Consider the following 25,094-nt stretch of genomic DNA (forward strand, 5'->3'; position numbering starts at 1 on the left):
CTGCAATCGTTCATTCCCACCCCCGTGTGACATTAGGTTCCTTTACTGGCGGAGGCACCGGTTGCGTTTCAGACTCACATCTGCTCGTGTGTGTGCACAAGGAGCTGTTTGTGTCCACATTCTTTCTTGGGGGCGTTTAAAATGATTTTCTACCGAATTGAGTAAGGTCACTTGGCAGAGCCGCTCGGGTCATCAATAATTAAACCGAGCAGGCAAAGCCGAGTCTCCCGGTGCTTGCAAACACCCCGTTAGGCCGTGTCGTTTGGCAGAGCAGGGGCAGCGCCGCGATTTTCTCAGCAAGCAGCAAACCTTCCCTTTGCTTTTGAGGGGGAGAGGGAGACCTGCTTTTATTGCAAACATCTGTGCAGTGCTTGTACTGGGGCACGAGCTGCGCCCCCATGCAGTGCCTGATCCCACAGCTCACTGCTTTTTGGTGCCCCTTTGTACAACTGCAGAGATGCTCCGGTGAAGGCAGCGGAGTTAAACTCAGCAGTAAATCTCTGCTTCCATTCACTGCACCCCGGAGATGTCACCGCCGGGGACGGGTGCACGAGCTGCAGTCATTGAGGGTTTGTGGAGTCACTCAAGTAGTGGGAGAAGGTGGTTTTATATATATTGCTCTGTCTGTATATGTCCTATCCAGCCCATACGAAGTCTTTCAAAACTTTTAATCTCCAAAGCTCGTAATCTTGCACGTTCACATGTGCTGTGTTTCCTGAGAGAGCAAATAAATAGGGGGGGGTGGGGGGGGGGGGGAACTCGGCTGCCTCCATCATCCGCTTCCTCGCTGTGTACTCCGAGGCTGGTTGGTGCGGTGCATTGTACAGGAGTGCCAGGGGACTGGGGTTATTCAGGGGATAATTTACAACTGCTGTGCATAGGGGTCATGTCTCTAAAGAGAAATATTGGTAAGAGTCGTGCTGACCAAAGCTCAGTGCAGTGCCCGCTGGCAGCCTCCACTCTGTGGACTGTCCTGGTCACCTCTGCTCCTCTTACCTCTTCTTCTCAGCATCCCTCAGGTGAAGGTGTTCAGGCGCCACCCCAGATCTTCTACCCAGGCATCTCTGCCTGTCCTCAGCTGCCCAGGGGGAGAAATGATGGTGCTGATCAGAAACAAACAAATTGCCACGACACTTCGAATTACGTTTTCAGCATGTGTACATTGGGGAAGTACGAGTGTTCCCACCACAAAGTGCACGGACATGCAGAAAATAAAAAACAACACCTGGGTCATGTTTCCTAGCATTAGCCAAGCTTTTTATTTATTTAATTTTTTGCAGGAAGATAACTCCCTATCCACTCCATCTCGGTATTTCCCCGAGTGTCGAGGTGCATCGCCTGAAGTGCTGTACCTAAGCCGGTTCCTTCTGTTGGGCTGAAGCTGCAGCAGTTGAACTTAAAAGGGACCAATTAAGAGGCAAGCCCACAGACTTCCCTCAGATGTTAGCGAACAATTTGGCTGGTAATTTCTACCTGTTTGTGGATGCTTGAATTTAAACGAGTTGCAATTAAAGACAATTAGCTTTGTGCACTCTTCTGGGAGGCAAGAGAAGAACGATGGAGGTTGCTGGATGTCTCTGGCAGGGTTTTGCTCTCCTGGAGCTCCTTGGCTCCATGGGTTATGGTCAGGGCTTTTTGTTGAAGGTGCCCACCTCTACGTGGAAAATTGTCATCCCAAAAGGAAGGTGTTAGCTGCTTCTCGAAGTCATTGCGGCAGGTCTCCAAAATTAGCTTTTTATTAATGAGAAAATCCTCTCTTTCTGTTCTGGGAGACATCTGGGGTGTGACATGAGATACGAGGGTCGAGGCACAGAGTTCGCTCAAGTTTTAGGACCTGATCCAGTACTGGACGCATTTAATCAGGTGCCTTTGTGGCAGGTTTGTCTCATCATAGCGTCAGGAAACATGCTGTATGGACATTCATCAGCTGCTCGGTGGTGTGCTGTCAGTCATTGTGATTTATCTGGATGTCCGGTGCTGAGCTGATTAAATTGCTTGTTCAGTGAAAGCGAGACTTTCACTCGCAGCCCTGGCTGAAGTTATTGCATCTGTCCAAAGAGACCAGCAGAGGTTAACAGTGTCTGTTTACATTCCTCATAAAGAAAATCTTGTTAAACTCTGGCTCACATATTTTACAGCCATGGTAAGAGCCCCCGAAGAATACATTGTCAGGAGGAATGGTTTTAATCTTTTTTTTATCTAATTTTATGCAGCGGGAGCGTACTCTGCTTAATTGGGGAGTTAGCAGGAATTCGGTGTTGTGACACAAAGAGATCCCTTGTACAAACACAGGGAGATTTGGGGGGATGATTTCTTGCTGGCTCTCACAGAAAGCTGTGCTGCTGGAAAGGTCAGCGATCGTGGGACATGCAGTGTTACAGATCAGGTTTGCCAAATGACTGCAGCTCTGTACGCTGGAATGCGAGCTCATTTGTCTCTTTCAAATTAACTTCTGTGCCTTGCTTTGGCCCTGCCTGCTGTTTTTCCTACCCGTCCCTATTCTTAAAGAACTATGCAAAAGCTAATTTTAGTCCGTGATACTGATCGTGCGTTGATCGATTCCCAGCTGCTCGTCTCCGAAGTCAAGTTCCTGCAGGTCTAGGGTGGATCTGAGCGGTGTAGCTGCTTCCACCCCCGTGGCCGTGACCGTCCATGTCAGCCCCCTCTGTTGAGACTTTGATCCGCTAAACCTCTCCGATGTCATCCATACCGTAATCCAAAAGGATCGGTCCCCACATCCCTGCTGTCTTTGGCATGTCTTTGTGGAGCTTCATTCTCTTTCTGGACTCCTAGGAGCTCTCGCAAAGGGACACGCAGGCCAGATCCCTCCATCCATCACAGGCACTCCGTTATATCTCCGTTATATCTCCGTTATATATCTCCGTTATACCACCGCAGCTGCTACAGGGCACAGAAGATGACAGAGCAGGTCAGGGCAATTCAAGACCATCCTGATAGCTGCTGGGCCTGCACAGGGCAGCTAGCTTGTCCGAGCAGACCTGTCCAAGTGGAAATGTCACCCAGCCAGTCAGCAAACCTTCTTCTTCTTGCAGGAGCTGATCTTTCACTGCCTCTTTGGACCTGGGAGGTGGTTTTGGGCTTCACCTGGAGGAAGCCATCTCTACCTGCTAGCCCATAGCCCTGATACCCTGCTAGAGCTTTTCATACCAAGTGGCCGAGTGAAGAGTTAAAATCGCTGAGCCAGCTTTCTGCAGCAGCCTGCTCCTGCTGTTCCCTTGATGTCTGGCATGGAAGCATTGATCTGAACTAACCAGTTTAGTATGGGCGGAGGATCTGGCTCCGAGCACATGGGGCTATAGATAGCTGCTGAGCTTCTACGGCACTGACAGTGACAAATGGTCCTGGGGAGAGGAGGGTGTTCAGTGCCTGGATGGACATGAGGAACTGCCAAGTCTCACGACCTCTTTCCATGTTGCACCATGCTAAAGATACTTTGATCTTTCGTGTGTTGTAGTGTACTGATCATTTTGGGCTTCATTTTCTGTGTAAGAATGTATTCTGCCTTTCTCTGTGCTCAGAGGAGCAGACACGGATTGTGTGTCCCCAAATCCCACAGATTTGGTCCATGACAGTGCTCCCCTGTCACATTGTCACCTCTGGGTGCAGGGGGTGACGGTGTCCTACCTGCAGCACCTCTGGTACCGTGAGGGCTTGGTCAGGCAGGTGGCACTATGGTCCCCCAGGTTGGGTGTCTGACCATGGTGAGGAGACAGAAAGCTCCTCACCAGGCCTCAGCAGAGGTCTTCTCTGGAAAAAGAGGAAAGAGGCTGCCTCAAAGTCCTGAAACTGCCCTGTCACAACAGGTTTTCTCTCTGTGGCTTGAGAATAGGATGACCACACAGCCCTGACCAGAGGAACCACGCCGGATTTCGGGCAGTGCCCGTGCTAGGCCGCTTCTTTCCCTGACCGTCTCCTCCACCAGCAGGGTGGCCGCAGAGGGGCCGTGCAGAAATCCACTGCCAAAAATTCATTTCACAGCCAGAGCAGGGGCCGTCATGGCCAGCCCGGGCTGCAAAACGTCCCACGTGTGTGCGCCCAGGCCGTGGTGCTAAACCGCCCCGAGGAGCCCAGGCTTCCCCGAGGAGAGGGTTTCCCAAGGCTGTAGCTGATTTTTCACAAGGCAGTTTGTGCGCTGGCCAAGATTGCTGACAGCTCAATATCCAGCTCGAGATTATAATTTTCTGTCAGTTTGATTTATGTTCTTCTCCGCAACCGGAGTCCCGTGTAAAACGAAACCAGAAGGAGTTTATCTCCAAGTTAGCTCGATCTGAGTTTATTCTTCAATTTCCCTAGCAGATGAATCATTCTTTTAGGTTCTTGTGTTTCTGGAATATGAAAGAGGACAGTGCTCGACGATAACCTTCACCGTCAGTTTTGCCACCTGCCGTTGCGATGCCTGCCCTAGCGCAGCTTTTCATAAAGGCAAAATAAAAAATTGTCACTGAACGAGGAACCAAGCTGAAGGCAGGAGGGCAAGATCTGCTCTTGGTGAAGTTCCTGCCTGGCCCTGGCCTGTAAGGCCCATCCAGGCCCAGGGGGTTTCTCATCACAGCCCTCTGCTGCCCCATTTCTGACAGGCCCCAGGTTCATTTGGCCGCTTGTGTCTCAGCGTTAGTGCTTGGGGGTTATTGCTTGCAGGGTCCTTTTGACCCTTTTCCCCTTTTTGGGGAAAAAAACAATGTTTCTTGGCTATATGTTGCAGTTGGGAGTTACAAAGGGCTCTGCAAGACAAAGGCTGTGGCCACAAGGATCGGCGCTGAGAGAAAGACCAACTCCTCGGCTCGGCCTCAGGAGAGGGAGGAGAGCGGGGAAGTTTGTTTTGGGGGCTGTAACGTAGAAGAACAGGCATCAATTTAGGTATATAGAGGTACATATTAGGTATGTATGAGGAATAACAGGGGTGCAGCGGGTGGCAATGCAGCCCACATCTGGAGCAGGATGCTGCTGGGCTGGCTGCAGCCCTCCAAGGTGGCCACGATGTGCCTAACACCAGGAATGCCTGCAAGTTTCTTGGCCTGAATCCACAGCGAACTTGTCAGAAGTGTCGTAGCACCTGAGCCTGACTTCCCAGCTCGCTCTGTTCAGGTCCATGTACCCACACCCAGCCCTTCCACAGCACACCAGCGCGTGCAGCGCGTCTCCTCGCTCGCCAGCATTTAGAAGCTGAGCTCCAGGTGGATTTCGACATCGTTAGCACAGAAACCAACTGCAAAGCCCTGCTAATAGATCAAAGAGTGCAGTGTCACCGACAATTTTTTGAAGCTTTCCTTTCAAGCACATCTTAAAATTTCCTCTTAACATATAAGCAAGAAACATTTTTCAGTGTGTAGAATGAGAAGTTTTGTTCATTATCTGTTTTTTTGGATCCCCACTCAAATTAGAGGATTATTGCCAAGAATTGAGTATTTTACCATGTCCAAAATTTCTGTATTCATAAAAGACTCTTGGTTAAATCAGGGAGTGAGCAATAATTGGCACATGAAACTTGTGCATGTACTGGAATTTTACTCTATTTATATTTTAAGGTTTTTCTCCATTGCGTTTTATAACTTGCTTTACTTTCTGCGATACAAATTCTTCTTTGGTTGTAAAAAAAAAATTAAAAATCGTCATAATTACTGCTCATATTGCACCCTAGACTCGTAACAAGATAGAACTTGGGGAATTAAATAAAGACCCCTGGCATAACCTTCCACCTTTTAAATAAAATGCTTTCACAGCAGCCGGCACCAAAATCTGTGTCGGATGCCACTCTGTAGGTGACACAAAGAAGCCTGGCCAGCAGGGGCTTTTCTTGTTCCTAGCTGTAACTTCCCAGCAAGCAAAATCTGGAGCAGCGTGGGCTCCCGAGAGAGGCTCTGCCTTTGTGAGGAGCTCGTGGAGGCAGGAATGAGGAGCGCAGCTGAGAAATGAGCAGAAGGGAAACAGCCCTGGGGAGCTTTAGTGCTGGAACTGCAGAAATAGCTTGGTACTTGTACAGACAAGTGCTCAACAAATTCTGCAGATCGTAAATAATAATAATAATAATAATCATCTCTCTGCTCCCATGCATCCGATGGGAAACGTGTCTTCCTCGCTGAGAAAGCGGCCCTTGCTAAATAAAGTTTTGCCCTTTACAGGAACCAAGAGAGATAGGAGCTGGACACGAGGGCTCTCCTCTCTTTCCCAGAGGAAAGCCATTAAGCATATAAAATGCATATGGTTTCTGTTCAGCAGCTGCTGGCTTTCTCAGCCCCAGAGCCAGAAGAGGGCCATGAGGTCTGGAAGAGCTGCCCGGGCTGTTGCTGCCTCCCGTGTCCGCCCCTCTCCCAGCCAAATCATTAAATGGGACGGAGCCTCTGTGCCCACAGCCACTGGTATCTGAAATTGCTGCAAATGTAGCTTCAAGCTGCTCCGCTTTGGGGTTGTGATTTGCATGGCAGCGTTAGTCTGACCCCTTTTGTGGCCACAGAGGGAACCACCACCACTAGGCTGACAGGAAGGTGGTGATCCTGCAACATTCAACCCCAGCTGAGCCTTCCCGTTCATTAAAACTGCGTTCAGACCTCTCACGTTTCTGGGTCAGAAGTGAATTCTTCTTTTCCTTACCTATTTCAGAGAAACAGGCGGGGAGTCTGCCCTCTCTCACTTGTCCCTTCTGTCTCCGCAGGCCTTGTGATGAAAACCACCCGCAGGTGAAGCCCGACGCCTACGTGAACAACCTGGCCGAGGCGGTCGACGTTATCCTCAGCCAGCTGTAACAGCGGCGTGGTGGCAGAGTTATAGGATCGAGGACACGGAGCACATCGCGCTGCCACCAGCTCTGTGCCTTTTGGGGTGCCTGAGGCGGGGTGAGGATGTCCTTGAGGGTGGGGGAGATGAACATGGTGCCAGCGCGCTCCCACAGAGGTACGGGCATCACAAATCCCTGCTGTGGGAGAGCTCCAGGCACATTCAGCAGGCTGGCAGGTGGGTTTCTGCCCCGATTATAGCCACTGTCTGGGTTAGAGAGCAGGAATTCAGTAATGCTGTGACAAACCATGGAATAATTGTGTCCTCGTGTCAGTAATAAACGCAGTCCTGTGAAGCTAGCCCTGGTGGTACTGTGTTCAGTTGGCTCAGCACCAGGAGGGGTTTCTAGGGGACCTGAAATGCTTTCCTAGGAACAAGCTGGCACGCAGCACCTCACCGGTGGGGACACGGGGCTGATGGCTTTTCCTTCCCTTCAGAGGAACCTGACAAAGGAACCTGCAGATGCAGGTTTCAGCAGGACGCAGGTTTCCTGCCTTCTCCTGCTCCAATCCTGGTCAGCACTGACCCACACTCAGCTCCAGACACATCCTGCACCAGCACCGTGTGCCCACGGGGCACCTGCACCCCCAGCTCGGCCACGTTTCGGCGTGCCTGAGGGGCTGTGCCACTGAGCAGTGATGCCCGGGGATTTGTTTCTCCCTCGCCCGACAGTTTTGCAGCCTGCCTGCTCGCACCCGCACGCTTTGCACCTGGCAAGAAGGGGCAGGGGCTCAAAATGGGGAGAGGAATTCAAGATTTGGGATGGCTTCCTCGCACCCTCTGCCCCTGTGGGTGCCTGGTCCACCTTTGCGGGTCACCCTTTTAGGGGCAGAAGTCCCCCGTCAGCCCTGCACCCCCTTGGTTCTCAGCCTTTGTGCTGTGGAGTGGAAAGGAATGAGGCCGCTGGAATTTTAACCTGCTTCAGGCCTCCCGTGGGACCTCTGTGCGTAATTGTGCGTGCGTGTGCACACATCCACATCGCTTGGGCAGCCTGCTCTGGCTGCGCTCGGCTCCTGCTTTTGGGGTTTGCGAGGAGGTGAATGGCAATTCCTGCCGTGTTTCCGACCGTCTGAGCAGCGTGAGACAGCCCCAGGCGCTGAAGGACCCCGAAATGTTGCTCTGTGTTTCTGGAGGAGCCTGCGAGCCGCGGCCGGGCGCGTTGGAGATGCTCATCCTCCGCACTGCACCCCGTGGGGACAGAAGGGGACATTGGGCTAGGAATTAATTATAATAAAGTGAACTGCATCTGGGAAAATGACCTTAGCGCAGTCCTTCGGGCTGTTTTTGTAGCTTTCATCCTCCAGGCAGAGGTTCAGCCAAAGTCTACAGTGCTGTGTGCGTCCACACACACGTGAAGGGCACCTTAAAGCCCAGTCCAACGTCAGGGCTGTGATGGGGCACTGAGCATTTTATCCTGTAATTCTTCCTTTTTATTCCGTTATGCTAAGCCTGTGGCTTCAATTGGATTAAATTTAGGCAGATAAACATCCTGCCGTCTGTCCCGAGCCTTTTTACATGGTTTGCTCCCTGAAGGAAGCGCGGCCCTACAAAGGGAGTTATTGCGCACGAAGGCTGGAGGTGGCTCTTGCCCTATTTCCCCGGGGAGTTCCCCACGTGCTTTTACCCTGCTGCATCCCCTGTTTTGGGATGCACAGCACCACAAAACGTCCATTTTTGGGGTCTAACTCGGGGTAGGGACATCCATACCTGGCACTGACCCCCCGAGAGAGCCCCCCACCCTGGTGCACAGAGCACAGAGAGAGGCGAGACGCCGGCCGGGGGTTATTGAACCAGGAAGCTTTATTTACACAGTAAAAGTAACAAGCAATTTCCTGAGACTGAGCTGCTCTAGTGCAATCAAGTCATGGAGAGGGTACAAATCAGCAGTCTTCTCGCCCGCCCGGGGAGAGGGCAGCCTGCAACGGCGGGGGCACCTTCGGCAGCCCCTCCCCGGGGGCACGCACAGCCCTCCGCGCTTGTGCAAGTGACAGGGAGGCTTTGCTACTACAGGTCAGAGCTTCAGAAGGCTTCGTTTTATTATTTTTTTTTACTTTTTTTTTGGCCATCCTCTTCTTTCGGATTCCTTGAACATCAAAACCATAAACGCCGTCAAAGCACTGCTACAATCCTCTAATGTCCTACGTCAGTCCGTTATCCTGTGCGGCCAGGAGCCTTAAACAATGCACTTGAAACACGACTTCATTGGCCAAATAGGCTATGCTATAACATGGAAAATTACAATCTATGTTACAAACACTTCTTTTTGTCTTTTTTTTTTTTTCTTTTAAGACGTAATCTTTCACAGAACAGGCTCAAAGAGCTGCATCTGCACACACCCAGCAAGCTCCCCGCGTGTGTTACCGGTGCTAGGAATTTTCCCGTTAAAATCCTGTGGGTTTTCTTTTTTTGTTGTTTTTTATTTTGCAGGAATCGCACTGATCAAACCTTATTGCTGCTGCTAAAGCTTGTCATCGCCCTGAAACGGCTGCTGTGCGGGTTGGGCCGTGCCCTTCGCGAGTCCCCGAATATCTTCCCGAAATATCTTCCCGATACCGAGCCTGTGAGCTACCTAGCAAAGACTAAGGTCAGGTGTCTGCATATTAGTTAAAAAAAATCACATTCTGGCAGGCGGCAGGGATTTGCCGCAGGGGTTCCCAAAGCATCTGTGTGAGGGGTGAAGTCCTTTAAAAACCCGAAGCAGCCCCCCGGGGGGGTGCCCTGCTTTTCAGCTGGTGCGCGGAGCGGCTCTCGCCCGGCTTGCAGCGCGTGGCGAGGAGCAGCCGAGCTGCCAGCTGTACAATCAGCGGGACGTCCCCTGGATCTGAGGCACATACTATATTATATTTGATACTTTTCGCTATTTTATTTATATATATATAAATCCACAGATGTCTTTTTTTTTTTTTAACCTCTAGAGAGAGGGAAAAAAAAAAAAAAAAGATAAAAACTTCTTTTTTTTAAAAAGTAAGGCTTTCTTAAACTGAAAACGAGTACATGAGCTCATACAGCACCGACAAGGGAACACCCAGCCCGCAAACCGAGGCGAGCTGCAGCCTGCGTCCAAGCTCGTGTGCCCGGGGTAAGGCCACGACTCAGCGGGGAAGCGTCTTTAGTAAGGCAAAGGGGTTGTGCTGCATGTAAACTGGGTGCTACGGCTGCGTCGAGCACGGCTGGGCAGGTCCCTTTGGTCACCCTCCCAACGCCCGGGGGGGAGCACGGCACGGGGAGCAGCCCTTGGGGGGGAGAAGGAGCCCTTGTGAGTTACAGTCCCCGGTGTGCATAGGCAAGAGCGTGCCCCGGGTCCCGCGGGAGGCAGGATCGCCACGGTGTGGTGCTGGACACGATGGGCAGCCACGGCTCTGGGGCATTTTCGGGTTTGGTTGGTAGGGATCTGGCTGAGGAGGTGCCTGAGGCCACCCTGAAGCCAGGACGGTGTCGGTCGGGGTGGGGTGGGGAGAGCCAGGATGTCCTAACAGCTCGAAGTGAGCCAGGAGGTCCTAACAGCGACGCTTTAAGGAGCTGGAGGGTTCCCCGAAATGAAAAAGATCCCCCAAAAAATAAAAAAAAAAATAAAAAATAAAATTGGTGTCCTTCTAAAGCTGTCAGATGATTTTCCCGAGGAGCGTCTGTCGCACACACGGCACGGTCGCCACTTTGTCTGTGCTTCCAGAAGGCACAGGGAGAGGGAAAGCTTTCAGTGCTGCTACCTGAAATTTCTGCATTTTGGCAGCCTCCTGTCGCCAAGTAATCCCACGGCACCGGGCACGGACACACCTCACGGGTGCGCTACCCCTGAGGGTCCCAGGGGGTGAGAAAAAAAAGCACGGCAGGAAGGCTGCTGGGGCGGCGGGGGCGAGGCAGCCCGCGAGCTCCTCGTCGGGAAAATTAAAAAAATAATAATAAAAATAAAAAAAAAAAATCCAGCTCTTCCCATCATTAAATTTCAGCCGGCGCAGAGCCCAGCAGAGAGAGCTGCGAGTGTCCTGCACATCTCCACACCTCACCCCAAAAGCCCAGTGGGCGCTCGCTGATAGCTGGCTACAGTAGTTAGAAGGGATTTCAAGATTTACACACGCACACACGCACACACACGCCGTTGCTCTAAAATACCTGATGAAATTTTGGCAAAGCTGCTTCGACCCCCTCCGGCTGGCGGCAGGAGGCCGCCGAGCCCGGGGGAGAGCGTCGGGGCGCCCCGCCGGCCACCCCACAACTGAAGGGCCCCCTCAGCGTGAGGGCCGTCCCCTCGCCCTTCAGTTGTTCTCGATCTGCTCGATGTCCAGCTCTCCGCCCAGCTGGAAGGGGCTCTCGGCGCCCGCCCCGCCGCCTCGCCAGGGCTCCGTGTCCTCCTCCTTCCCTCCGCCCTCGTCCTCGGCCGCCCCGCAGTCGGACTCCTCGCAGGAGAGCTCGTCCCGGCTCCCCCGGCGCCCCGAGCCCCGCGAGGGCGGCTCCGGCACCGGGGTGCAGGCGGGGGTCCTGCCCGGCATCACCTCCACGGGGCCGGGGAGCCGCTGGGCGCCGTCCTCCGCCGGGGTGCTGAGGCTGTTGAAGGCCTGGCGGTTCTGCGGGAGCAAGGGGAGAGAGAGAGGAGGGTGAGACGGGTGCAGGAAGGGACCCCAAAAGGATCCTAGGCTGAGGGAAGCACCGCGGTGAAACAGGTCGTAGCGGAAGATGAGGCAGGGACTGGCCAAATTTTGGACTTTTCCAGACCCTGAGCACGAGCCGCCTCCCCGGAGGCTTCCCGCAGAGAGCCGCAGGCTGGGCAATGGCCAAGCCACCGCAGCCGGAGGAGGCCCGAGGCCACGAGAGGCATTTTCGAGGCACTTAGAGAGAAACCTGCGAGCGTGTTTCCAGAAGTGATGTGGGCACTTCAAAGCCCAGGGCTCCTGAAAGTCAACAGCGCGCTCCCGAGTGCAAATCCCGTTCACAAATAAAGCCCTGGCGCTTCCCGAAGGTGGTTTCTTCCCTCTGCCAACCCGGTGCTGGCACTGCCCCGTGCCCCATCGAGGGGAGGTGGGCACAAAGGGCAGCCACAGACCCCAAGGACCACACGCAGGGACCCAGACACCCCGCTGGGTTCTGAAAAACCACCCAAAGACACAACCGAGACATTTTTGACCACCCAAAATGAGCCGCCGAGCTGCCTACCCCAGGTTTTATTCAGGATTTGGGGGGGCAGGAGCTGCAGGAACTGCTCCACCCCCCCACATCCATCCTTTTCCGTAGGTTTTGGAGCAGGTTTCCATCTTTTTTTCCTTCCCTCTGCCAGTGCTCCCAGCAGGCTGAATGCTGGCAGCCCCGAGAGCGAGAGAGCTGGAGAAATTCCTCGGGAACGCTCCTTCGTGAAACCCTTCCCCTCATCAAATAACCCACTGTGAGTTTTTCCCCGACACGCGTCTCCCTCAAGCAAGGCGACCCCGCTGCCTGCGCTAGGATAAATATTAGCACACCCGCGAGCCCCGCGGTGAAACGCTTGGGGATGGCTTTTGCACCACCCCTTTTTATTTTATTATCCTTGTTTTTCCACTCCTGCCAGGTCATTGCTGCAATTTTCCCTGTGAAGGTGCGACCCTAAGAGCTGTCAGCGATCCCAAGCCCTACCTGCCCGCCCGCCACCACCTCCCGTCAGCACGCTGGGCTCTGCAATTTCTGCAAAAAGCTGGGAAGGACCCGCAGGGAGCCACACAGGGCTCGCCGAGTGTCCCCATCCCGGCCACCTCACGCTTTATCCCCAGGCCGATCTCTCCCTGGGGCTGGTTTTAGGGTTTTTTGCCTCCCCCCGAGGCTGAGCGCTGCCAGGCCCCGCTTCCAAAACCAACAGCGGCGCTGGGGGCTGCGGGGCTGACACCCGGGCTGTGGGTGATGGATGAAGTGCCGGGGAAGGCACGGCCGAAATACCTGAGGAGGGAAAACACAGGAGGCTGTTATAGGGGAGACGAAATGCAAACGGAGCCCTGGACGCCTCTTGCGGGGCCGGAGCTGGGTTATAGGTTGGGGAAGAGGCCCGGGTGCTGGGTCAGGAGTCTCAAACCCATCCACGTTTTTTTTTTTCCGTGGGTATCTATCGAGGCATTGAGCTGCCGGCGGGCACGGCTCCAGCTCCAGGGTGCTGCTGAGCTCACGGCAAGGGGAAGAAGAGGAGGAACATTTCCATCCCGGATAGCCGGGGCCCCCCTTTGGGTATTTCTGACCCCAAAATCATGTGCGGGTCCCCAGCAGTGACTCGGAGCAGGCACCCACCTCCCCGTGCTGCCAAACAAGTCCCGGGGACCCGGCCAGCCAGGGGAGGGCTCACCCCTTAACAAAAAGAAATATTTACACAGCCCTGATCCTAATTTTACAATAGAAACTCCAGTTCCACTCGCAGTTTTACTCTCGTCTCCGGAGCTCTGGAGCTGCCCCAACCGTAGTGAGGATTTTTTGTGGGTTTCCATCGATGCAAAAGGAAAAAGGCGCCGCGAGAGCCCTCGGCAGGAATCCCCCTGGTGCCGCACAGCCCCAGGGAAACGCAGAAGAGGCACAACCCCGAAAGCCAGGAGGCAGAAAGCAGGCGGGGAGATGCATGAAATCGGCGAGCGGCGGCGCTCGGCAGGGCTCCTCTGTCCCACCCGTGCCCAGCATCCCACATGCTCAGCTCGGTGTCCATTCAGGATGATAATTGGAGGAAATCCTCGTTTCCTGCCAAGAACGAATATTTTCCCTCACCGACACCGACCAGCAGAGAAACGCGCTCACTCGGGGTGCTGCACAGATTCCCTTCGTGCCCCGCTTGCCATGCCCACGGCTCCGTCCCCGCAGGGCAGAGCAGGGATCCCGCAGCTCAGGGCTTTGCCCCTAAAGGGCTCCGTGGTGGAAACCTGCTAAAAATCCTCACTGAAGTCAGGGCTGGTAAAGCTGCAGGGGCTGGAGCGGCTCGTCTCTGGGGGAGTTCAGGGATGCTGCCAGTCCAACTTGTCCCAGGTTGGGGTGAAATGTCAATAATATGGATTTCTTTTGGTAAAAACATGTTTTTTGAGTGTTTCAGCCCTATTCCTTTTCATATTATTTGCACCATGTGCAGCACAGAAGCGCTATTATTGTACTACAGTGGTCTCACTTCGTACCCTTAATTATAAAGCAAGACATTATGGAAATTAAAAGCAAACTTCCAAACCTCTCCTTGAATTTCCCTGACAAAAAGCTTTCTGTGGGACTTGTCGTTCCCCTGAGAGCCCACCACAGTGGAAACCTGCTCCAGCCGAGCGTTCCCACCCGACTTCTCCTGCTTTAACTCAGGTGGGGTGCCCCCACGTGTCCTTGTGCCGAAGGACACAAGGATGCTCCAGCAGAAGCGCCCACAGCCCACGTTGGAGGGGCCAGGGAGGAGGATGTGCCAAAGGGGATCCTGCGGCCGCAGGGCCAGGAAACATCTGCGTGAGGGTACACGGACGCGGGAGCGACCGGCGAGCTGCCCTGGGCTGCCAGCCCCCTCGCTCGCAGAAAAGGAAGCTGTGGAAAATGGCTCGAGAAAGCAGAACGCGTTCCAAATGAGTCAACGGCGCTTTGTCCAGGGCTATATTTTGCACAGTCACGTCCCGTCGAGGCGGCGTTTGCCAAAAAATCAGTGAAATGGAGCAAAACTGAAGAGGAGGACGACGGGCTCGTTTCTGTTCCTGGCACGGCCCCGAGAGTCCTTTCCCCGGCTGGAGCTGCCGCAGCTGCACGGCGCACAGCGCATTGATGGCACGGCCAAGGTTTTCCTGAGCTGCTGAAAAACTTCAGGATCGTGGTGGTGGGGAAAACCCTTCGAGCATCTTCCCAGGAAGATGGAGCAGGCTGGGACCTTGCCGCAGAGGGGACCCGTGACGCCTGGGGGCCCTTTTTCTGCACTGGGACTTGACACCGAGCACCACGTGCGGCGATTTACAGCTCGCAGTCAGCATGTGGCAATTTGCTGTCGTTGGCACCATAATAAAAAGCCGCACATCAATAACGCCCTCGAAGAGCTGAGCAAATAATTTATCCGCGAGGCAGGCAGCAGCCCCACGAAGTTCGTGGTTGTCAGAAACGTGGAAGCGGATGGCAAGCCCAGCGATCCTTTGCTTGTGTTTTTTTGTGTGTTGTTTTTTTTTTATTTATTTATTTATTTCGGTGTTTTTCTTTTCAAGCAGCACACACAGCCGCTTTTGGCTGCCACCGTGGAGTCTGTCAGTGCGTCGGGGATCTGGCAGGAGCCGCTGAGGAAGTGCCGCACGGCCTGGCCTGCGTGCCAAGGCAGCCAGAACAGACACGGATTAAAATAAGCGTAGCTGGAGCTCCCAGCCCCACGCACAGCCTGGCCCTTCGTGGGGACAACAGGGATGGTGGCCTCCCTGAGCACGGGAGCTTTCGTTATTGCAAATCCTTTCACCAAAAGTTGCTTTTTTTTTAATGCGACCACCTCTCTGCTGGCTTCTGCTGCAAAGAGTTCAGCAAGCAGGAGCTCAAGATGGGTCATGTAACGTGTTGGGCTCGGTAAGAAAATGGTACCTGAGGTCAAAGCCGGCATCTGCAGGTGCTGCTGGGGTCTCGGACCCCGTCCTGAGCACAAAGGTCTGCAGGAAGACTTGAGAGGCTTCAGGAGCAACCTGTGCCTAAGGATGAACGTGTGGTAGAAAAGCTGCTCTTGAGGTCTGCACACAACACGAGCCCGGACACCGGGGGTTAAAGCAGCCATGTGATGCATCAGATGCACGTCTTCGGGACACAATCGGACCCTGTGTCCGTTCCAGACAGACACTGCCAAGCTCTGTTTGCGTTTCCAGCCCCGTCCTCTCACGTGAGTGCACACAAGGCCCAACGCCTGACCCTACAGCCCCATGGCGGGGATGGAGCCAGCAGCGGGGACAGGGACGGGCTGCATGGGGCAGTGGGACACAGCCCTAAAACCATCGGGGTGCTGCAGGAGGCTCCAGTGTGTGCTACAACATCGACCTCATGGCAGCAGCGCCCACGTCCCCGAACGCTGCCCACTTCTGCTTCCACAGCAGACCTCGTTTTCCGTCAGTTCTCCTCAGTGAGTCACAAATTCATAATTGAAGCAGATGGGACTACTTCTACCGTAAAATCAAAACAATGTATGTCATCGCATGCCATGTCATGCTATGAAAAGCTCCGTCACGCCACTAAGACAGAAGCCCGCTGCCATAAATCACCCCCTGCGAGCGGCCTCTTGCAGCACCCTGCCCGAAATGGCCGCCAGCAGGCCGCAAGCACTTTGACTTTCACACTAAAACCCTTGGACTAGGCCCACCTAGAGCATAAAGGTGTTTGTTTTTAGCACAAAGATAAAGGAGAAATCTGCAGCAAAGCGCCCGACCAGCCACAGAAACACCTCAGGGTGAGGCTGCCCATGAGGCGAGGGCAGCAGTGTGGACGGCCCCAACCCAGCCTGACAGCGGGACGGGGAGGGGAAAGCTCACAAGCACCCTTATGAACCTCATCAATACTTTTTATTTTTAAAACTATGTATCTTTTTAAACTAAAAGACAAAAATACAGTGGCGACAAGACTCCACGGCAGCGTGTGTAGCGGCCTCCGAGGCCCTGTGCCCCTCCAAGCCGCGTCGCTCGCGTTTGATCCCGAACCCGCGCTCGGCTCCAGCCCTTTTTCCCACAAGCGACCTTTGCAGTCTCCCGTTTGTGTTTATTTAAAAAACACTGGGGCTCGGAAGCTGGAAGCTCTCCCCGAAGTTACATCAGTAGCCAGCTATTTCCTGGGATACGGCCGGCATTCAAGGCCTCCAGTTTTTTTGCCTGTCCTACCTTTGGGCAACGCTCGCCGCTGGCTCGAGTGGGTGCTGAGGCGGCCGGCCCCACGCTGCCAGCGGGCCACAAAGCTGCCAAAATTCACTCAGAAAACCTCCCGGGGAAGTGTAGAGGGGTTTCACCCCTCAAGGGAAGAGCAGGGTGGATGGGGAAGAAAGGAGAGGACGGTGCAGGACAGATTGGTTCTCCCACCCTACAGCTTAAAACATGTCCCGAGGCAGCAGCAAGGCCAGCCCGAAGAATTGCTGGCTGCTGGGCTCTTTATTTCAGCTTTGGGAGCATACAAGCTCCTTCACGTACTGATCCTCACTGAAACATGCCCTTTCTCTTGAGTTTTGGGGGGAAAAAGGGCAGGGGCAGCCTGCCGCCAGCCAGCAGGGACATTACACGCCCCGCTCTGGACTTCCAGCCCAGGCTGAAGCCCACTTTAATCCTAAAAATTGCAAGAAGCACCTGGCCACAGTTCAGGAGATGCTCCATGCCTGCATGTCCGTCAGAGGACAGCAAAGCCACCCCATGAATGGCACCGTCTGTCCGCGGAGCCTGCGAGCGCCATGAACAGCCCCATTGTGTGCACCCACCCCACAACAGGCAGCTCTCGGGCACAAAGTCCTTCCAACAGCCCTTCCTTCTGAAGGATTTCATCCTCGTCACCTTCCAAGCTGGTGTCTACCACCACCAGTAGGGCCCCATCCAACCTACACAGCCCCTCTGCCCCGCCGGGGTCTGCTTATGGGGTTGTAGCACCAGGGGGATGCCCGACCACATGGAGATGGGTGTGCACAGCTCACCTGAATCCCCTTGGTTGCTTTATGGCACTTTGTCCCCTATAAACATAATAAGGTGCTGCACCTAGAAGTATTTTGCCAGCTGTTAGGGACTGCTCGGTGTTCACAGGAACAAACCATGCGGCAAATGGGAGCTGGAGAAAACGTGAGGAGAGGATCTCTGCTGTGACGGAGGTGGCTCCTCACACTGGAAATGCTCTGAAGAGATGAAATATCTCCTATAACGTCCCGCTTAGCACCCAGAGGTGCTAAGGCACGTAGCACACAGACAGCTGGGTTTTTCCGTGCCTTGGTGCCTTGCACACAAGAGCTCTCCCCCTTGCAGGCCAGGGCTACCTCTCCTGGGGCTGGCTGCTGCAGGGAGCGTGGCCGATGTTGAACAAACACACAGAGAAATGCTTCACTTTAAAAAAAAATATATCTATAAAAAAAGTCAGCTGCGTTTGGAAACGTGCTAACACAAATTAACATCTCCCCATAACAGCCCTATCTGCATTTCACAAGGCAGGAAACAGAATGGGCGAGAGATAGCCCGGGCTATCTGCCACGACCAGGGATGATTTCGGGCTTCATCCCGGGGTGCTCGCCACGATAGATGTGTTTGGTCTCCATTGCAGCCCCCGCCGTGCCCACCGCCCCTTCCTGCTGCCCTCTGCCCTGGGGGATTCGGCCAGACCCCAAAAAAAACCCTTCAGCATTGCCCCTCTCCCCGATTTGTCACTGCACCCAGCCGGCAGTATGAGGAGAAATGCTTGAGAAACCACACGGTTCGTGGAAAAATACGATCCCGACCGTTTCGGATCCCAAATTGTTATTATTCCAAGGACGGTAGTTTCCAGGGGTTGGTTTCTGAGGCTGCTCTGATTCGGGGCCGTGTCAGTACGGAGACGCGGAGCGGAGTGGGGCTGCCTCCCCTTGAAGGAAAAAGCAGAAATAAGAGGCAAAAACAGGCAAGGGGGGCTGTGAGGAATTAGAGGCACTGTTTTTCCAAGTATGCTCCCTCCCAGAAGAACTTTAACATTTAGAGCCCTTTCTTAATTAGCCCAGTTATGCGGCCATGTAATTGCTTCCAGGAGCAGCTCCCTCCCCTTCTGCCTCAACGCCTCCTGCCTGGCCCAAATAGCCCTCTTGGTATGAAGAAAACATTTCTTTCAGGTCAAATTATTTTTATTTTGATTATGGTGCCGGGTTTATGGCCTATAAACACATGTGGTTACCAGCACGAGCAAAAATTTAACCGCTCGGCTGCCAGGGCCGGGTGCTGAGCCAGCACCAGCACCCAGGCTGGGCGCCCAGCTCTGCCTCTCCCCCCGGGGACTCGGTTTCCCCGTATGTGAAATGAATATTTCAAAGCCACTTCTACCCCCTCCAAGGCTCGAGGAGAGGAAACGTGGACCCCCTGCCATCATTTAGGCTCTTCATCTGCAATTAACCGGTCTCATTCCTGGAGCATCATTATAAGTTATCCAAGGGAATTTTGAGCCAAGAAACCAAATCCGTGTGGTTTTCTCCAGCATGTTGGTCCCAGCGCCTCCCGCTGCCCACGAGGAACCAGCTGGCGTTCACAGGGCTTCCCTCCTGCCCCACACCCCGAAAACCGGCCCCACCAAGGGCAAGAATGCTCACCCCAACCTGCCTCATCTTGCTGCGTCCCTCCGTGCCAGTCCTCCCACGTGGAGGCAGCCTGCGCTTGCACGTGAAAAGCTTTTCACAACCCAGCTGAGGAACGAGGAAAACCCCGGCCCGTCAGCAGACACCGGCTTTATTTTCACCCCCTTCTGCTGCTGCTGACACGGGGGGGGGGACGTGGTGGAGGTCACCCGCGGCGTGGGGCTTCCTTCCTTGATGGCATCGCTCCTCAGCCAGCACGAAGCACGCCGGCAGCTGGCTGCGGCTGATCTCGTGCTGGAGGGGAGCTGAGTAATGCAGGTTGCTCGGGCGTCGCTTCCTCGGCTCCGAGGATTTTTTTTTTTTTGAGGTGGAGGAAAGCAGCCAGGGAAAATAACACCTCCTCCTCGAGCCTACGGTTTTCAAGGAACACGGACCGAGCTGCTTTTGGATGGACAAGTGATTAGGTTTTTGTCCTTCTCGGGGCTCTTGTCTGTGTCAAAGGCAGGGAAATCCGAATTGTAAGTGTGTGCCTGGGCTGGGCGCCTGCCAGAGGGAAGGGGAAGCCCTGAAATCACCCACGGCATCCTCAGAGGATCCTGGGGACGTTTCCCCGGGTTGTCCCTGCAGGAAGGGAATTGCCTCTTCCCCCGCCCCAAGGATCTGCACCTCAGATCCTTGCAGGTCCTCCTTCAGGCGTGGATTAGCCTATACCCCGGCGTGGCTCACAGCTCCAACAGCCAGGCTGGGGTTTGCTGGCTCGTTTCGCACTTCTTTTGAAACCCCAGCGTCACTTTTCTCCTCAAAGACCAAGCCAACACCTTGCGCCTGTCACCAGGAGCAGCTCACAGCACTCGTGGGCATGACCCGGCTGGGGTTGTGCCGCGGGTTCATTGTGCATTCAGTTATTTTTACCCCTTAAAATGCCTGAGGGAACCCTTCCACCTACTCCTTAAAAGCGAAAGGGCTCGGCTCATGGCAGCAGGTCCGTGACTGCATTTCCAGGGCCGCTAGGGCTGTCAGTCCACAGCAGGTCTGCGCCTTGCTGGGACACGTAGCCCCCTCTGCTTTCAGCTCAGCAGAAAAATGTCACGATTCTGCCACGATGACTTTTAGAGAGGGCGAAGGGATGCCTTTGGAGGCTCCTTCCCCTGCTTTTTTCCTCTTTTTCCCCCCCTTTATACAAACAACCGCAACCACAAAGACCCAGGACTGTGACTTACACCCAGGAAAACTGCAATAGGATGGCAATTTTTAAAAATAACGTGTTTGGTAAGGGACTTCTGCTCCTTTTTATTTCTTCCCTAGCAATCCCCATCCTGCGGCTTGCCCTCCTCCACCATCTGCAGAACCCCTTTTTTTTTGCTCATCTCCCCAGGCGCCGCCCCGAGATGGCAACCAAGCGCTGCGCAGACTCTCCGGAGAGCGAGGCGAATAAAAATAGTGCAGTTCCTTTTCTCTCTTCCCTCTGTGCACCACCGAGCACTCCAGCAGATGCAGCTGGGCCACACGTGCAGCAAGCCACCACCTCCTGCAGCTCTGCAGCTCCTTCAGCATCGTGGTTTAAGCCCGAAAGGGCTGGAGGACCTCGAGTACTTAAGGAGTACCTTGAGTACCTAAAGAGTTTTCAGGCAATTTGGGCTTTTTGCAGGTTTTGGGTTACCACGAAACCCTCACGCAGGCCTGTGGGACGTTCTGCCCTGCACGTGCAGATGAAGCAATGAGCGGCTGTGCACAGAGAGAGAATAAGGAGGAGGAAGAGGAGACACAAAGGCAAGAAGACTGAACTACCACCACCATTTCCACCTCATCTGGGTGAGAACTCGATGATAGGACAAAATATTCCAAGCCAGCCTGCTGCAAAGGCCAGCATTGCACCCGGATCCTGCCCCAAACACGACCCCAAAAATCCCTCCTCCAGCCTCAGGCTGCACCCTGGGCACGGCGGCCCCGTGCCTCCTCCCACCACCCTCATCATCACCAGCTCCTCCTGGAAAAAGACCTGCAGGAAGCAAAGCGGTGCTGGGAAGGACACCAATGAGCAGTTTAGGAACGTTTCCACTGATGCCAGGAGATGGGAAGGCCTTCGGTGATGGCAGTTTTGTGATTGCAGCTGGTGGCTAGTAAAATGGAACAGCAAGTGTAAGCTGTTCTTACTGCCTGTCCGGCTTGTTAGCTAATAAAATGAGCTTAGCATATTAAATGTTACTGCTGGGTTTATCAAAAGATGACTGCAAGCCTCGTGTTTTGCCCCTGCAGTCACCCCAACATGTAATTCCCCGGCCCTTTTTATCTTTTAAGCTCTTGTGGAGAAGGAAAAGCTCATCGCCTCCTCCGACGCGAATGAGCTCACTCCAACACCCGTCGAGCTGCCAGGCGTGAAGCGCCATAAAACATCCCAGCCTTGCAAGAGGGGGAAAAATGGACGTATAGCATGGGATGATCGTGCTGTCAGGCGAGGGGACGAAACCCCAGGATGTTTTTCAGCCTCACCTGACGAAGCACAGCCGGGAGGTTTAACACAAACAGCACAGCCGAGCGCATTGGGACGCCCTGCGTTGGGAAGCCCGACGCGAAAAGCCCCGAGCCCCCATCCCGAGGGGATTCACCCTCCCCGCAGCCCCCTGCCCGCCCTTACCTGGGTCATCTTGGCCAGGTCGAGCGACGGCCGCTGCTCCTGCGCCTCCTGGGGCCTGCGCCGCTTGACGCCCACCTTCTTGTCGTTGAGGACGCAGGGCTGCGAGCGGCTGCGGCACAGCCCCGTGGCGCGGCGACCCAGCTGCGGCGTGGAGGCAGGCGTGCTGCTGGCCGAGGGCGGGCCGGGCTCCGAGGAGGAGAAGCGGTCGTGAGAGCAGGACAGGGACCTCTGCATGTCCGCCCGGCCGCCCTCGGGGCTCCACGGCTCGCCTCCCAGCCCGCCGGGTCCCGTTTTCCTCGCCTGGCAGCCCAGGCGGCCGGCGAGCGCCGGGTGGTCGCAGGAGGAGGCCAAGGGATGGGAGCGGGAGGGGAGGCTGAAGCTGGAGCTCCTCTGCATGGTGGCGGAGGCGTTGGAGTAGCGCTGGACGCTGCCCCCGCTGTAACAGCGCCTCTTCTCCACCGGCGTCCAGACCTTGGAGCCCAAGGGTCTCCACGACGTCCTGCAGCCGGCCAGCTCGTCCGAAAAGGAGAGCGAGCGGCACTGGCGCTTGCTGGGGGGCGCCGAGGGGTGGCCGTGGGGGTCGCTGAGGCTGAGCTCTTTGATCAGGTTGGTGACCGAGCAGGTGCTGGAGGCCTCCCGCGGCCACAGCGAGCCCTCCTCGCCCTTGTCCGCCAGGCAGTCCCAGATGCTGGCGCCCGGCTGCTCGATCTGCAGAGGGCACGTCCTGCCGAGGTCTCCCCATCTGTCATTTTCTGGGGCAGAAATGACAAAAACACACGCACACATACACACACACAAGCGCGCAGGCATTAGCGTTAATTAACTCTGCGACTCCGTAAACAAAGAGTAGCATATGGGGCGTTTTCCAGTGCAAATTAATTAATTAACTCTTGGAATATGGCTTCCCGAACCGCCAGCAGCACGGTTGCTGTGGCGGGGATGGAGAGGGAGAGCCCAAAATGAGAATCACGGCTCGGAGCCCCAATTGGAGACCCAATATCCAGATTGCGCTACCAAGGGGAGATCGGGCACGAAACAGCACGGGCACTGCCACATCGCTGCGATAAATCGTGCCTCGGATGCATCCCTTTCACCCCAGGCTCTGCAACCAACCATTGCCCGGGAGGTTCACAAAAATAAAACAAAGTGAAGAGCCCCAAGGTGATGCGATGCTGGGGCAAAACAGGTACGGGGGCACTGCTTCCCCCTGCCAAGGACATCAGAGCCTACAGGGAGCCAAAAGCCACCCCTACAGCCACCGGGCTGTCTTGCTCCCAGCCACGCTGAATGTTTTACATCTTTCTCCCTCTTTTTCCATCAGTTTGCAGACTCAGCAATTTGCCCACCTGCAGCTTTGCCACCTGCTTTCTTGGGGCGTTCGCGAGGGCGTTCATTTCATTTGGGGTTTCATTTCACCGGGTGCATTTGGGGATGCCCTGGGCCAACCCCCCGGACACCCGTGCCTCCCAAATCCACGGCTCCTTCCCTCCACAGCCGGGACGTGCACGGCAAGGGGCCGGCAGCCCCTTGGAGACCGCGAGCCCGGCTGCAGCTGCAGGCGGAGATCCCCGCCACGACCGTGCAGGAGGAGGATTTCAGCAGGGTGAGCTCATTCCCACACACGGTTCCCTGCCTAGAAAAGAGGAAAGAGGAGGCCCATCGGGGCCCGGCTCCTTGGCACGGGCTGCTGGGGCTAGCAGGGCTCTGTGTGGACTTGCAGTTGATGCTCGACAGGCAAACCCCGGTAGGGCTGCTGCGATGGAAAAAAGCCATCACCCGACAGCCCGCTGGGGCTGCTTTCGGCGGCAGCTGCTGCAGGCAGAGGCAAACCGTGCTGGCTAACCCTGGCTGCGAAGTTTTGTGTGATCCTATCTAAATTGTGAGGCATTTTTTAGAGTTTTTTTTCTATTTTTTTTTCCAATAAGACGGCTGAGCTGTGAGTTCAAAGCCGTGCCCGCCCCGCAGCTGCAGGTACAGCCTGGTGGTCGGGAAGATGCGCTGGAGGTCACACCCAGGGCCTCTCTAAGCTGCTGTCCCTACACCACTCTTGGCTCCTTTTCCCATTTTCCCCCCCAAAACCAGCTCCATCCACGAGCAGCCACCGAGCTTTATCCCTCCTCATTTCAACAAGCACAATGCAAAGCGAGAAACCCGTGCTGCACACCCACATCTATGTTTAGATCTGTATTATTTCCCCCCCCCCCCTTATTATGCTGCCGGCAGAGAGATTTCTCGGGTCAGGTCACCAGACAAAAGGACCAGAAATAGAAGCTAATTTTTTATGGCAAGCTGCCACGACCCCCGGGCCCAGACGTCACGTCTTACATCAGGCCTCGGTAAGCTTCCATGAGAGGATACAGGACACCTTCCTCTTCCAATGTGACTCCTGCACAAACAGCCATAAATCTTTAAAAAAAATAATCACGAGGAAACTTGTAAGCGTGCTCTTAACCCGAGCAGCGACTTCGGGTTATTATTTGCTTCTTTCCTTTGTGCTCAGCACGTGCTGGAGGAAGCCGGGTGCCTGGCGGGGCAGCTCCCATCCAGGAGGTGCTTGGGGTGCTGGTCCCCCGCTGCCACAATAGCCCCCAAAATGTATTTTCGAGGCAAAGTGTCTGCCCTGACACCAATGGAAACACAAATCCACAAATCCAACACAAAATGAGGGCGGTCTAGGGGTCGGGGGTGTGATGAAATGACCCGGGAAAGCCCCGTGAGGAAACCTGGCTGCTTTCCTCTTCAATTTTTTAAGACCAAGATTCGCGTCCCGAGAACGCCGATAACGATAATTGCAGCGGAGCCATTAATACTGCTGCAGCTAAGCCTGTATTAATTTTCTTAAATTACAAACCTCAGCTTGGTTTACCCAGAGGCAGCAATTTGTTCCAGGATAAAATCCACCGAGAGAGCTCCCCGGTTCAGAAGTAAACTGCTTTGCTGGAAAGCACTCGTTTGCCTCTCGGAAAATGATGGAGAACGTTTGCAACAAAGCTCCGATGCAGCTGTGGCACGTGGAGCTCTTCCTCGTGGTTATCCGGGTCCTTCTTGGCTGTCGCTGTCCCCAGATGAGACAGCCTGAGCCTCCGACTTCTGGATTTTAACTTAAAGCTTCCAAACTTTCAGTCACTTGCTGGATATGTCCATCAACTGAACGAGGATGGCTTTATTGGGTTTAAAAGAAGCTACCTTTCAAAGCCTGCTACCCATTAGTCTAGAGCAGGTCGCTTTAGGAAACATTTCTTTACCTTGAGGGTGGTCAAACACTGGGACAAGCTTCCTGGAGAGGTGGTTGATGTCCCGTTCGTTTGGGTAATGCCCTCAATATCACGCTTTGACTTTGGGTTAGTCCTCAAGCGGTCAATTGGATGATCTTTGTAGGTCCCTTCCAACTGAACTGCTCTGTCCTGTTCATAAAGTTTAGTCGCTGATGAACCAGAAAACTTCACCCAAGGGATTTGAGGTGAAATTGCTGCCTGAAGCCAG

The 25,094-nt window shown here is 54.6% G+C and overlaps 2 protein-coding genes across 7 annotated transcripts in view; one reads left to right on the forward strand and one right to left on the reverse strand.

Moving 5' to 3' along the window:
• The window catches only part of LHPP (phospholysine phosphohistidine inorganic pyrophosphate phosphatase), a 62,674-nt gene extending 55,583 nt beyond the window's left edge, over window positions 1–7,091 (forward strand). For all 6 annotated transcript variants that reach the window (XM_084525992.1, XM_084525994.1, XM_084525996.1 and 3 more), the window contains one exon: window positions 6,671–7,091. In XM_084525992.1, coding sequence (XP_084382118.1) covers window positions 6,671–6,761 — 91 coding nt within the window. In that variant the 3' untranslated portion in view covers window positions 6,762–7,091. The remainder of the gene's footprint in view (window positions 1–6,670) is intronic.
• A 1,482-nt stretch (window positions 7,092–8,573) lies between these two features.
• Window positions 8,574–25,094, reverse strand: part of FAM53B (family with sequence similarity 53 member B) — a 31,314-nt gene continuing 14,793 nt past the window's right edge. The window contains exons 4-5 of the mRNA XM_084525991.1: window positions 21,612–22,363; window positions 8,574–11,354 (exon numbers count right to left, since the gene is read on the reverse strand). Of these exons, the coding sequence (XP_084382117.1) occupies window positions 11,046–11,354; window positions 21,612–22,363 (1,061 nt within the window). The 3' untranslated portion in view covers window positions 8,574–11,045. The remainder of the gene's footprint in view (window positions 11,355–21,611; window positions 22,364–25,094) is intronic.

Source organism: Aythya ferina (assembly GCF_964211825.1).
Source record: "Aythya ferina genome assembly, chromosome: 7".
NCBI lineage: Eukaryota > Metazoa > Chordata > Aves > Anseriformes > Anatidae > Aythya > Aythya ferina.